This window comes from Lissotriton vulgaris, chromosome 12, assembly GCF_964263255.1.
Source record: "Lissotriton vulgaris chromosome 12, aLisVul1.2, whole genome shotgun sequence".
Taxonomy (NCBI): Eukaryota; Metazoa; Chordata; class Amphibia; order Caudata; family Salamandridae; genus Lissotriton; species Lissotriton vulgaris.
This window is the reverse complement of record NC_141700.1, coordinates 598,037,269-598,050,518: the sequence shown is the minus strand read 5'-3', so window position 1 is coordinate 598,050,518 and position 13,250 is coordinate 598,037,269. Positions and strand designations below refer to the sequence as shown.

The window sequence follows — 13,250 nt, the reverse complement described above, 5'->3', positions numbered from 1 at the left end:
TTCCTGCATCTGCTCCTGTCTTAGCCTTTGTTCATAGTCGCCTGTTTGCACTCTTACTTGTGTTCAGTGTTCCTGTTTGTCTGCATATTTCTGTCTTGCCAGGTTTCAGTGCAGATCTTTCCTAGCCTTGTTCTAAAAATTTCAGCCCTGTTCCTGAACCCTGATTCCAGTCCTGCTTTTGTACGAGCCGAGTTACTGTTTTGGTGTTCCTTATTCTGTTCCCTGTTTGTTCTATCTTGTATTGTTATCTGATTTTCATTGCTTCTTAGGGTGCCAGTTAGATTCTAAGGCTTGTACCTTTGGCAAGGAGAACCGCCCAGCACACCTTCTCCATAGGAACTGCTGGATGTCTCCCAATACTCTGTGACATTAATGTGTGCCTTACTTTTGTAGAAGATCTTTTCACCTCACAGAGTGATAATTTCATAGTTTACCTACTTTATATTCCTGTTGTGTGTACATGTGTTTTCCCTGCAGACCTCCAGTGCCCTATTCACAGCCTGTTCTAACCTGCTTCAGTCCTCAGCTTCTGTCCTGCTATCCTTCCAGCCTTCTGGTACGGTTTTGCTTGTATTCCCTTCAGAGACCACACACAAACCCAGTAATTAGCCTTGTCCTACTCTCACCCAGCTAGTCTGCTAAACGATCACCTAGCTAGTTTCCTGCTAGACCCTGACACAAATTGGTAATGGTTTGCCCCAACCACAAACCGAAGAACGAGTCAGTGAGATTGCCGAATCGGCATATGGAAAGTATTCATCCAGAAAATCAGAGGGCAGCATCCAGTACCCTAGACCCATAGCAGTAAGGGCCCAGGCAAGAATTAACATCAGGAAGGTGTTCAGGAGCTAAAGACTTAGAACAGGTGTGAGACTGCCATGTGTTTCGAGCACCAAAAACACACAGCAGAAGTCACCCTTGTGCCCCTCCCCAGGCCTCCAGGAACTTCTTTAAGGCCCTTTGTCCAGTTGTGATATGACTTCCTGTGCAAGAATAAATACATGCTTCACTGAAGTGTGAATAGGAAAAAGGTGGAAGATGAGGGGCAGTAAATGTGAAGGGGAGGGCATAATTTGGTTGCTTACTTTGAAGCACCAACTGATCTGAAGTAATAGCATGTAAGGCAAGTAGGAAAATAAATATTATATTCAGCCTCCTACTGGTAGCGCATGACCACGGAAGTGGAGCTTTTCTGCAGTTGCGGCAGGTGAAGAGGAAGAAGAGGACTGCTCACATTGGTGGGGTCTACGGCCTCTATCACGACTGTGTTCTCTTCACCCATGAAAAGGCTTTGTAGGCTGTTGCACAAGTTGAGAGATGCCTTTGGCTATATACAAGACCATGACATTGTCCTCTGAATATTTGATGCGGTTGGTGGAACTGATGGACCTGCGAAAGTAAACCTAATGAGAGAGCCTAAATGCATCTATCCATAAAGCACTTCACAGCCGAAACCGCTTTTTTCAGGAGAAGCCTGGAACCATTAAAAGGCATATCGATAAGGAACACCTGCATGTCTCAAGAGAATCCTATTGCATGCATCAAGGCATTACGTATATTCATTTCACTGGTGCCCTTGGAACAACCCAAACAATTTGCTATGTTGAGGCCTGCCATCAAAACATATTCTGCCCCTCTTTGGTTGTCTGGGCAAAAGCATTCCTGAATTTGTCAAGGATAGCCGGCAAGATCTTACTGGCCATGTCCTCAAAGGACATGAGTGTACCGACCCAGGAAATGTATTGTACCATGTACTCAGAGGGCACCTCAGAGGTGTCCCCTGAAAACTTACCAAACCTGGTGTGGTCTCTGACTGGCTGTAGGCAGTCAGCCACCACCCGACATGTTTCTGGACCCCTGGCTAGAAAGCCCCTGCTCCCTGGGACCAGAAAAAATGCACATCCTGGACAGAGGTGTCTCCTCTACCAGGATGGGCCAGTGTAAATGAGGGAAGCTTCAAATGCCTGCTGCCTTTGTAATGCAACCCTCAGCCTTCGCTAGTAACAGCAGATGGCAGCCCCTGGTTTACACCCACAATTTGGGCGGAAAACCGGCAGGAAAAATTCAAAAGAATAGGAGGTGTGCCCACCTCTACTAATTCCACCTCTAAGGTGGGGAATGAGAGGTGAAGCACAAATTTCAGTCCCCGCCATATTGAAGATGGAGAGACCCCTCCAATCAGGACTAAGGTGCCCATTGGCCCTACCCGTTACTCCCCTAAAACGCCTGCTAAATTTAGTATTTTGGTGGCTCCTCCAAACCTAGAAACCATATTAAAGACGACCTCAGAATAAAGAAGACAACCCTGCTGAGAAGACTGAAGACTATGACTGCCTTGACCCCAGCCCTACCGGCCTGTCTCCAGCATCAGCGAACCAGCAAATTGTCTTGCAGCAGGTGACCTCCGGGAGGACTGCTGCCTTCGAAAAAGACTCCAATCTCTAGATGACCTGTTCTGAAGAAACCTACTCTAAGGACTCCGGATCCCGGCGGATCCACGTCTCCTGCTCACTCTGCACCAGACACTGCTCCATGGCCAGGGTCTGAGTGGATCACCTGTGCAGTGAAGTCTCCCTGGCAATCCTGACCTCATGACCAGTGTTGGCTGACCTCTCCTGCTCTCCACAACAGTGCCTGCAGTGTGAATCCAGAGGCTCGCCCAGACCACGGCTGGATCCGGTAAGTAGACTCCGACATCCAAAGGCACCCTTGCACCCGAAGTCCCTAGGCCTTAGTGAGCTGGAATGACAGTGCCCTTATGACCCCCTACATCGCTACTTACCTCTGCTGTCGTTGGTCTTCCTCCTGCAACCTCTAGTGCGACTCCTGTAGCCGCTTTGCCAAAGGAAGAATCTCTATTGAAAAGCACCGGGTGCCAGGCTTTGAAATTGCACCCTGCACCGGGCCACCCCTGTGCCGCTGGTGGTGTTTGTTTGGTGCTGCTTTGTGGCCCGCCCTGTGCTTAACCTAACTCCTAAAGTTTGGCCCCTGCAACCGATCTACTTACCTGCAAGCAGCGTGGCTTCTGGCATCCCTTATCTCCACTGGAAAGCATTGGGCAGAACTCCAATTTTGGCCTCTGCACCCGGCCACCCCTGTGCTGCTGTTTGCACAGTTTTGGTACTTGGCCCTTGCAGATTTTTGGCCCCAAAGAGTGGGATTGTAAGTGCAGTACTTACCTGGTAAACCACAATATTTATTTCCCCATAGGACAACATTGGACTGTGCTGCAAAGTTTCGAAGTGTCGATTTTTCCAAGTGAAAATATTTTTTATTAAAAACGTACTTACCTTATTACGAAGACCTTGGTCTTAAAATAAAATACAAAGTATATTTTTCTACAATTCGTCTGGATCTCCTTCTTGAGTCATGTGTCATTACTGATCACTGTTGTACAATAAATGTCTTACACTGTGTTAGGCCTAAGGTGCTAGCCCACACTACCGCTAATAGAGCTTGTTGGGTTCTACATTGAGCCCTGTATACTTTTGGGAAACCCCTGGACTCTGTGCACGGTAGGTGGCAATATCATACACAGAGCCACCTTTCCACAGTTTTTTGGAAATAGTAGGACACACAGTCCGGTACTGCATCAGCTGCCCTCAAGCGCAAACAGGGGACTTGCACTCAAAATCTAATAGGGCATCAGATTGCAATGCCCCATCAACCTTTGTGCTGGATACACTAACAGCACCCAGCTCAGAAGCGCTCATGAAGTCCCAATGCCTTCTTGGCATCAAATGAGAGGTGTGCCAACATGGTTCCACCTCTTTTCCCTACTTCGATTAAAGGAATGGACTTCTTAGTATTGTTCCCCGTCTGTCTCCACATTATGAAACAGACCTCGGTGGGGTGTATTCGAGTCGGCATTACTTTTTGGGTTTTGCATTGCCAAAATAGATGTGAGCAGGGTAGCACCAGTGTTCAATAATAAAATCAGTCTAGATGGGGGATCCCTCTGTTGGAGGCAAGTTTGGTTTAAGTACTGACTAGATGGACACAGTCGTCACAGTTTGGTGGTCACCTTAGTACTACTACCTTGTTAAAGAACCTCGCAAGAATCTGGAGCAGGTGCGGTTCAAACACTTCAAAAAATCTGGCCATCAAGACATCCCACCCTGGCAGTTCAGAAAACTTCAGGTTCTTGACGGTTTACAGAATTTCTTCATTGACAATCAGTGCATTTGGGATCGTCTGGTCGGTTTCTGACTGCCACAGGACTGCTGCACTCCCAATACAGGAATTTCTCTTCTGTAGTCTCTGGAATAGAATTCTTCATAGAACTCTTTGAGGCGGTACAAATGTTCACTTTCTCCAATGCATATAGTGCCCCTGGTTTTAATCTCTGTATTGAAGTAATACACTTACTTTCCTCTGAGAAGGCTTGCCAACAGCTGTCCAATTTCACCAGCACACAGTTCGGTCTGTGAACCTCTGTTGTGTGCCACCTCAGAGCTCATCAGCTCTCTGTGTATGCACTGTGATTGTGCGTTTCTATGTGTTTTCTTCACTTCTACCAAGTGTGCATTTAGTCTGCTAAACAAGATTACCTTTATTTTCCTAAGCAGCCTGCACCCACTATCATTTGTCTCCTAATTCCTACTATCAATGCATCCCAGGGACTCTTTAGAGTAACCTCCCCATTATCATTTGCAGATCTCTACCATCCCAACTCTCTTTCTTACCTGGGCTTTCCTCTGTGGTCGTGACATAACAAGCACCCCTCCCCACACCATTCTAATAACTAGGTCCATGTCGCTCATTCTTCATGCCAATCCAACCCATTATTCTGTCCACTAAAACAGACTTTCTGAAGGTGTTCTATTTGTTTTTTGCCAACCTTCCAGAATCTCTTCAGTTTTTGGTGTGCTGTTGCAACTCTCCCATCTCACACTGCAAGACATTCTAGTTTAGACTGCTGGGGATGTATAGCTGAATCATCTGCCTGCTGCTCGGGTTGCACTTCAAGCCACAGGAAGTTTCTTTCCTTTGACAAAGATACTGAAGTCTATACACATCCTTTTCATGACAATATCATTCTAAATGGATAGTTCAACCTGTATCTTACTATTCAGGATTTTAAGAAAGTAGTCAGTTGGTGATTATCGTTCCATTTCTGAAAGGTCACTCGAAATAGATCTTGAAAAATTTGAAAGGCCACTCCATTGAAGGACACAGGTCTGCCACCATGTAATGTTTCCATAATTCATTTCATGTAAATAAAATGGTGGAGCCTTACCAATATAACCAGGGGAAAATAGGGTCTTCCTAGACCAGGACGTCACTCGATGCACTCTATTAATATTGGTCAGATATTCAAGAACTGATCCCAGCAACACTTCATAGAGGTACTGGATGAGTTTCTTTATATCTGTATCCTTCTCACCCCTTTGGGGCTCCAAAAATATGAAAGTTGTTCATGCATGATCTGTTCTCTAGGTATTTTGACATCTCCTGGAATACTAAACATTCTTCTTTAGAAAGTAGTAAACCTGCTTTGAATGCTTCTTAGTTGGCTGTCTGATCATCCATTACCTTCTCAGGTGCATTTACTCTGCATTTACTCTGGCGTCTACCTGTGCAACATCTTTATTAATCTTTTTATGTTCCGCTTCAGCTCCTCTTGAGGATCTGATTCCAATTTTGATGTCAAGGAATAACTGCTGCAATAAAATCTGGTTATGGTCTTGGTTTGCAAGGTTGCCACCCTGTTGTGAACTTTATCACTTCGCTGTAGTTGCTTATGGTGGCCCCTTCTTTTTTCTTTGCACCACCATGTTAGAGCAAGTCCTTAATAATCAAATCCCTTTCCCTACTGGATTTTGCCATTCTTGTTTCTGCCTACCATTTGCTAAGGTTTGTCGACTAAAGGTATGTCTGACAGCGCAACTCCTTTACACTGCCATGACTGGGATCAGTATATCGTGCCTGGTTTAGCTGTCATTTTGTGGTCCTTAGAGTGTTAGTGCCAATAGGGAATTATTCAATATCAACACAATGAAGCAGCTCTTTACTTTAAGTTGAACGTCACATTAAGTAATAAGCATGCAACTCTTCAGCACAGTCACCCTTCAGTCCACCTGGCCCAGTTATTTTCCCCTGTTGGGGGGGAGGGAGGGGGTCTTGTTTACTCTGTGCATCACCCCAGTTTATGGTTAATTATCATGTCCACTCTTCTGGCTCTTGAACCCCAACCACAGGGATCTGTTTTTCTTCCTTCATTGGCTGGTTATGCAGTGGTCTGCCACCCTGCTACGCTAGTATACAAAAAGAGGGTCCCAGTGAACCGTTAAACATTAATCACATTTATTCACAATAACATTAGATACATATACTCATTTGAGCGCATTGCTAGGCTAGTTTGTCATCTGGTCACGCACATCCATGGGACTCAGGTTTGGCTTTGCTGGTCTTTTGTTGGGAGCCTTTCTCACTGTCTTGATCTTAGCAGCTACTTCAGTGACACACTTCAACAAATGCGGCTATCTTATCAGCAATGAGATGATTCTTGCTGTTTCCTTGCTATGGCCATCTCAGCCCTCCTGCAAGGATGTATGACGTTACAACGCATACTTTTACCACGCATGCCTTTACAACGCAGTTTTTACATCGCAAACCTTTACAACGCATAGCGCTTTGGGGTGCTGGATAGTGAAAAGTTTAATTTACTATTTCAACTCCAGTCCCCGTGGACACTAGGGAAGGTGTTGGATAGTAAATTAAACTTATTCCCTATCCTAGAGCGCCCCCCAGCGCAATGCGTTGTAATGGTTTGCGTTGTAATGGTTGCATTGTAATGGTAGTGCGTTGTAAAAGTTTCGTTGTAAAGTTTGTTCACCCTCCTGCAATGATGCATCCAAGGAGTTATCATTTAATTCTAAAGAATGTGCCACTTCCTTTCCACCCTGAAGTGGGGCAAGTGACTCTCTGCTAATCAATGGCAGATGCTGGGAATCAGATCCATGCATCCAGAGCCATCTTGGACTAGACTGTACTCCCTCATCCCATGAACGGATGCTGTTCGAGAACTAATCAAAGAAGCAACTATTAGGCAAGTGCATACCCAAGGTTATGTCTTTGGTTATATCAACGGAGACACTCCTCTCCCGCACAGCGCCTTGAGACCCTCATGGATGAGTAATTACGTTTTAGCAACCCTGATTGATGTTCTTATTTCAGAATTTAGAAGAAACCATAATTTGTAACAAACAAAAGTAGCAGAGAAACATGGATTATAAATGTGTACTGTTTAATAGATGAGATCTCTAAACTGCTGCTGTAGGGTAAGTCTATTTCCCTGTGCTTTTTCTCTTTTCTGAATTACAGTTCAAATTCAAATAGATTTCTCTCCTTTTCAGTTTCTCTTCTTTACCCTTACAGGGCCATGGTCTCACTTTTACAATCACACGTTTAGACTACTACTCTTATTGGAATTATGTTACTTCTTACTTCTATGTCTCACATTTTTATTGCTTGTCTTCACAAATAACAACTGTCCCTCTACGAAGGATGAAAAGTTTCACTAGTCACAATTCTCTACTTCTTCCAAGTACCCCACCAATTCTAATTCCGACAGATGTTTATTGTTTGACATCTACTCCCTTCAATGATTATAGGTTTTCTAATAAATGAAAAAATGAATGTCGTTTTTAGTAGCATAAAATGGAATCTCTCCAAGCAAAACACCAATTGATAGGGCTTCTCCCTCCAGGAGGGTTCCCTTGTTCTTGTTCTTATTTGGATTCAGTGCATTTAAGAGAAATATAATTTCTGAAAAAACATTTACATTGAAAAACAATTCAATGGTTTATGAAGATTTCAATTTCAATCAAAACATATTGAAGTGAAGCCATACTGATATTCAATGAACCCCTCCTTTTTCATGTTTGTTCTATAAATATTTCTGAAAACCTAACCCTAAACTCAACCATAATCCCAACTCATCTGAGTCCTAACTGCAACTCTAAACTGTCCCTTGCCTTGGCCTAAACGCGTTCGTTAACCTTAACTGTAGACACACTATTACCAAAACCTTGCTCCTTACCTTGTCGCCAACACTTACTTTGAATTTTAAACTCAAATCTATTGCATGGACCATAATCTAACTCTGCTCCCACTTCTGATGCTATGATTACCCTCCCTGTAACACTATTAAGACCCAAACTCCAATCTCAACACTTACCCGAACCTTAATCGATACCATTACCATAGATCTGCCCGACAACTCTCAGACCTAACTTTCACACGTACTTACCATAATACTAAGTAGACCCTAACGTTCACACTTACGCTAACAACAACCTTAAACATGTGACAAAATTACAAAAACATGCTATTTTCTAGCTTTATCTACAGCGAAAAACAAAATCTGCTGTTCGCCAGGAAATTGTTTGTCATGTGGCCCAGACATAAGTGGCTGTTTATAGGAGAAACAACATGTCAGCACCGTTAAGCAGAGAAACGTTGGCTCTTCTGGTGAAGAGAGCATTGACATAACCCCAATCCTAGGGTGATCGCACTGTGTGAGATTTCACGCAAGAATAGCCTACAGGATCTACTATATTCGCATACAAGGAGACTGTCAGATACAAAAATGTGCTGTTGCAGACGGATCCAGAACACAAAGGCATTACTCAGACTTGAGGCACTGCACGTTGTTGAATCTAAAACCATAAAGCATCTAGCTTCCAGGTTGTGAGATGTCTTACCATAAGAAATCAGACTGTCCAATCCGGTCATAGAAACATCTTTAAAACACACTTGTTTGTTAGTGCCTCATGAAAGAAATCCTACTACATTACTACCTGATCATAAGAACTGGATTGATTGTTCCTCATTCTCGGTTACTGTTTTTTATGTAGTGACTTTTTTTCCTTTCTTTCTTATGCTAAATACTTTACAATGAGGTAGAGCGTCAAAACACATAGATAAAAAAAACATTAATAAACCCAAGTGTGTCCTTGACTTTAAACATTTTCTCAACTTTGAACTGAACCTAACCCTACCCCTAAAGGTAGCACGAATACAAACCTTAATGTCCTAAACATGATGAAATATGGGTCTCAGGTTTGTATTCAGATGAAACGAGGAATACTGTGTACACCAAATGCTACATCCAACAAAGGAAGACCATAAGCTTTATTTCAAGTTCAGAGTCCATTTTCCTTACAAATAACCTCATTTGTTATAACATGATATTGTATTGCATATTAGTTACAGGTCTCTCTCTGCAGTATTGTAATTTGTTTCTCACTCTCTTTATACTGTTCAAGTCAACTTACAACCAATTGTTGCAAATTGTGTACTTAGCATATCACATTTTATATGTCCATACTTCTTCCTCTAGAATATAGACTGTGCCCACAGGATATAAACTCTACAAAGGCTCAGTGGTAGCTATTTCTGACTCAGCCCAGTAACTAGCACTGACACACTACCTACTTCAGTATGTACATTTCTGCTTCCATTCAACTCCATCAACAAATTTATTTAAGGTGCACATCAACCCCGTTTTACAGGTCAGTATCTGTAAATCTCAAAATGGATGCATATACAGTGACTGTTCCATCCCCTCTTACTCGCTCACCTCTAACTTTGTTATTGTTATTCTCTTCTTCATAGGTTCTCTTTGGCCTTTTCTAGACTTCCGTTCTGAACTACACCTCCCTTTTTCTCCACCGTTTTAGCTCAGTACAGCTCCATTTTGCTGTTACAATAGCCATTTTCTTTTTACCTCCCTTACTAGTCAATAACTGTTTTAATGCCTGTCTCATTTTAGGTTTCCCTTATTGCTAAAAAAGGACTCCAATGTAAAATATATTTTGATAAAAGGTCAAACTGGGGAGAAATCAAAATAGACTCTAAATTCACAACTACACTATGCATACCCTTTTAATACTTATATATAGAGGCAACTCCCAGGGAGATTGCACTGTAATTACAGATATTTAACAGATAAATAAAGCAAATTCAATAACAAAAGAAAGTGGAAGAGATTATGAGCAAAGCGTTGTGCGGAAGTGACCACAGACTCCCTATGCTACACAATACTAAATCTGTTCATAATGTTTTAATTCACCACTGTTGTAGCATCAAGTATCATCTAAAAATGTATTCCTCAGGAGCACTTTTGAAAAGACTTCACTCTTACAAAAACTTCACTCAAAATGTTTACCTTTTGTGCAGGACCACACTTAGCACATTGACACAGAGGGTGACAGAACTCGACTTTCTCTGTCTGGACAGCTTCTTCTATTTCATCAAAGTCTTCATCCAGCCACTCAAAAAGATAACGTACCTAGTACAAATGGAATAAGAATACTTACAATTTATTATATATTAGAACATTAGTTTATGCTGCATATTTTGTCTTATGTTTAAGAGTCATTGGGTAAGGGCTGGTAAAACCTTTGGCTATGCTCTCACAAAGGAAAGGCATCCTAAACAAGAATTACATATTTGGATCCATCCACTTTACAAGTTAAATAAACGTCAGTGAAACTAAGCATACTGCCAAAACCCAAAATAAACAACCCAAAACACATTTAATAAAGCCTAAAACAAGGCTGTTGTGTCCTTAAGCCTACCCATGGCATACAAAGTAAAACCTGAAAGAAATAACCTTCAAGGTGATTCTAATACTCTTAGTCCTCTTTAAACCTCCTTCACAACAGGCTGGAGATATCCTACAGATGCCAGCATGACTGAAATAAGCTTCTCTAATAAAGTAGTCATTTTATAAGGTTTTAGCTCGATTCCAGTGGCAGTGAACATTTGCTTGCCCAGGATCCAAACACTTCCCAGTGCATCATCAAGTGTTCTCCCTGAGGTCCTACACGTTTCATACTGGCATGCTAGGCTGCAGTAGGACATACATTCCGAAGAGAAGATTACACAGATATTGTTAAGGAGTAAGACAAGTAAAGTATGCTAATCACCAGAAAGACCACATCACTTAGTCTGTTGCACTGTTTTCACACATTGGGAACATTATTCCACAGCAAAGAGTTTTTCAAAATGGAGAAAGCATAGGCAGGACAAGAATTTTAGCAAACAATCAACATAACATTTTGGAAGTCAGACTTAGCTTCTACAGTTGAATGTTTACAAAAAGCTTTGGAGTGGACCATGTTGCTGTCAAAGATCTCTGCAATTGGTAGATGCATCTAAAAATCCAATGACTTGCTGCTTTGCTCTGGATGAATGAGGAAGAGGTCTCTGAGGAATGCAAGCTCCTCAATGCTTGCAGCATTTTGAATAACACATGCCTATCTAAATAGCAATACTGCCTTTGCCTGTGTTGGTGAATGAATAATTGACACACATTTTTTATAGCACAAAACGGCTACTCAGATGAGTGGCCTGGTGCTGACAGAAGTGGTTAGGGGGAGCTATGGTGCACTTCAAAGGTTTGAAAAGCCAAGTTTTTAGGCGTTTCTTGAAGACTGAGATGTCTGAAATGGAACGTAGGGCAACTGGAAGACTGTTCCAAGCCTGAGCCCCCAAAAATCCAAAAGATCTATCACCCATCCGAGCCAGGCGTACTTTGGGAGTACGAGCACGGTCAGAGGAGGAGTAGGCTCTAAGATCGGGCTGGGATGTAGTGATTGACTCCTTTGTTTAGGTAGCCAGCTTCAATCCCATGGAGGGCCTTGAAGAAGACAACACAAGCTTTAAATGTGATCCATTCCTTCGATCTCAGCCAATGAAGTGACATAAGGAGGGGGGACATCGGAGACCTTGGTTTAGGTTGGAGGATCGCCCTGGCAGCAGCATTTCGTACTACTTGTAGGCGCTGTAAAAGGTAACAGGGAAGGCCCAAATACAAGACATTTGCGTAGTCCAGTCTTGATGTCACCAAGGCCTGGACTACTATTTTCCTGGATTCTATTAACAAGAGAGGAAGGAGGTTTTTCAACATACGCAAGGTGGCAAAGCAGGTGCCAAACAAAGTTTGGACCCGAGACTTCATAGACAAGGCGTTACAAAACTCCAAGGTTTCTTACAGCTAACTGCTCTGTATGTGGAGACGAGTATTCTTCAGGCTACCATGCTCTCCAGTTACTGATACCAGGTTGGCCAAAGAAGATAATCTCAGACTTATCTGAGTAGCATTTGAGCTGGTTCGCCTTAAGCCACTGAAAAACCTTAGAGAGACAGGCTCTGATATGAACACAGTCGAAATCTGCTCGTTTTTTGCAGGGAAAATCATTTGTGTGTCATCTGCGTAGGATATGATGTTTGCACCGTTTACCTCTGCAATGGATGCCAACGGGGACAAGTACAGATTAAAAAGAAGAGGGCTAACAATGGAGCCCTGAGGAACTCCAGCCCTTAGGCCAGGCATAGGAGTGGAAAAAGGGGAAGGCCACATCTCCTGGGCTCTGTCTTGCAGGAAAGAGTCCAGCCAGGACAATATTGTCCCGCCGATTCCCAAATTCCTCAGTCTGTCAATGAGTCTCTCGTGTGGGACAGTATCAAATGCTGTAGACAGATCGAGCAATATCAGGACAGCCCTTCCACCCTGAGCCAGTATTCCTCAAAAATACTCAGTTACTTCTAACCCAAAATGCCCTGCAAACTTCTAAATTTCTTTAAAATTGCACATTTTTCTTGCATTTCTGTGACTTAAGCTTCTCGAATATGCAGAACTCCAGACAATACTGGCCACCTAGTATTCCTCCACTTGTCCCTGATACCCCACTTGCATGGCTTGGCCTAGTGCTCGCAACAGGAACAGATCAAACCATGATCAACAGGAGTCCTAGCAGGAGGTAAAATTAGAGGTTTTCAGGGCAATGTGGGTAAGAAAACTATGTGGGATCCAAGCAAAGCACTCCCCACTGGCTTCCCCTGGGGGTCTAGTTTCAGTTATCAGTGGAAAAATGAGCGGTGTCCTTGTTGTGTGTTTGGGGCCTTTCTGGGCATCGACACTAGGCCTACAGACACAAGTGAGGTACCATTTAAATCTGGAGACTTGAGAGAATAACGAATAGTAGAACATTAGTTATTACCAATTGGATTTCTCTGCCTTTGTGCCTCCCAAATGTAAGTCAGTGTGCAAGAAAGAAGACCGAAACATACCCTCTACAGGTTAGTACCACTGCTCCTTTACTCCCTTACGGGTGTACGTCAGAAATGTATAAGTTTCCTTCTTACACATTTCACTCTCTATATTTTACCTCATTCATTGTTGTATAGTTGATTCACAATGGAAAACCATTGTAAGGTGCAGCTCAGTTGTCTCTAGG

At 42.9% G+C, this 13,250-nt stretch overlaps 1 protein-coding gene across 3 annotated transcripts in view; it reads right to left on the bottom strand.

Moving 5' to 3' along the window:
• The window catches only part of ANKRD27 (ankyrin repeat domain 27), a 719,886-nt gene that overhangs the window by 226,735 nt on the left and 479,901 nt on the right, over positions 1–13,250 (bottom strand). For all 3 annotated transcript variants that reach the window (XM_086945455.1, XM_086945456.1, XM_086945457.1), the window contains one exon: positions 10,175–10,297. In XM_086945455.1, the coding sequence (XP_086801581.1) occupies positions 10,175–10,297 (123 nt within the window). The remainder of the gene's footprint in view (positions 1–10,174; positions 10,298–13,250) is intronic.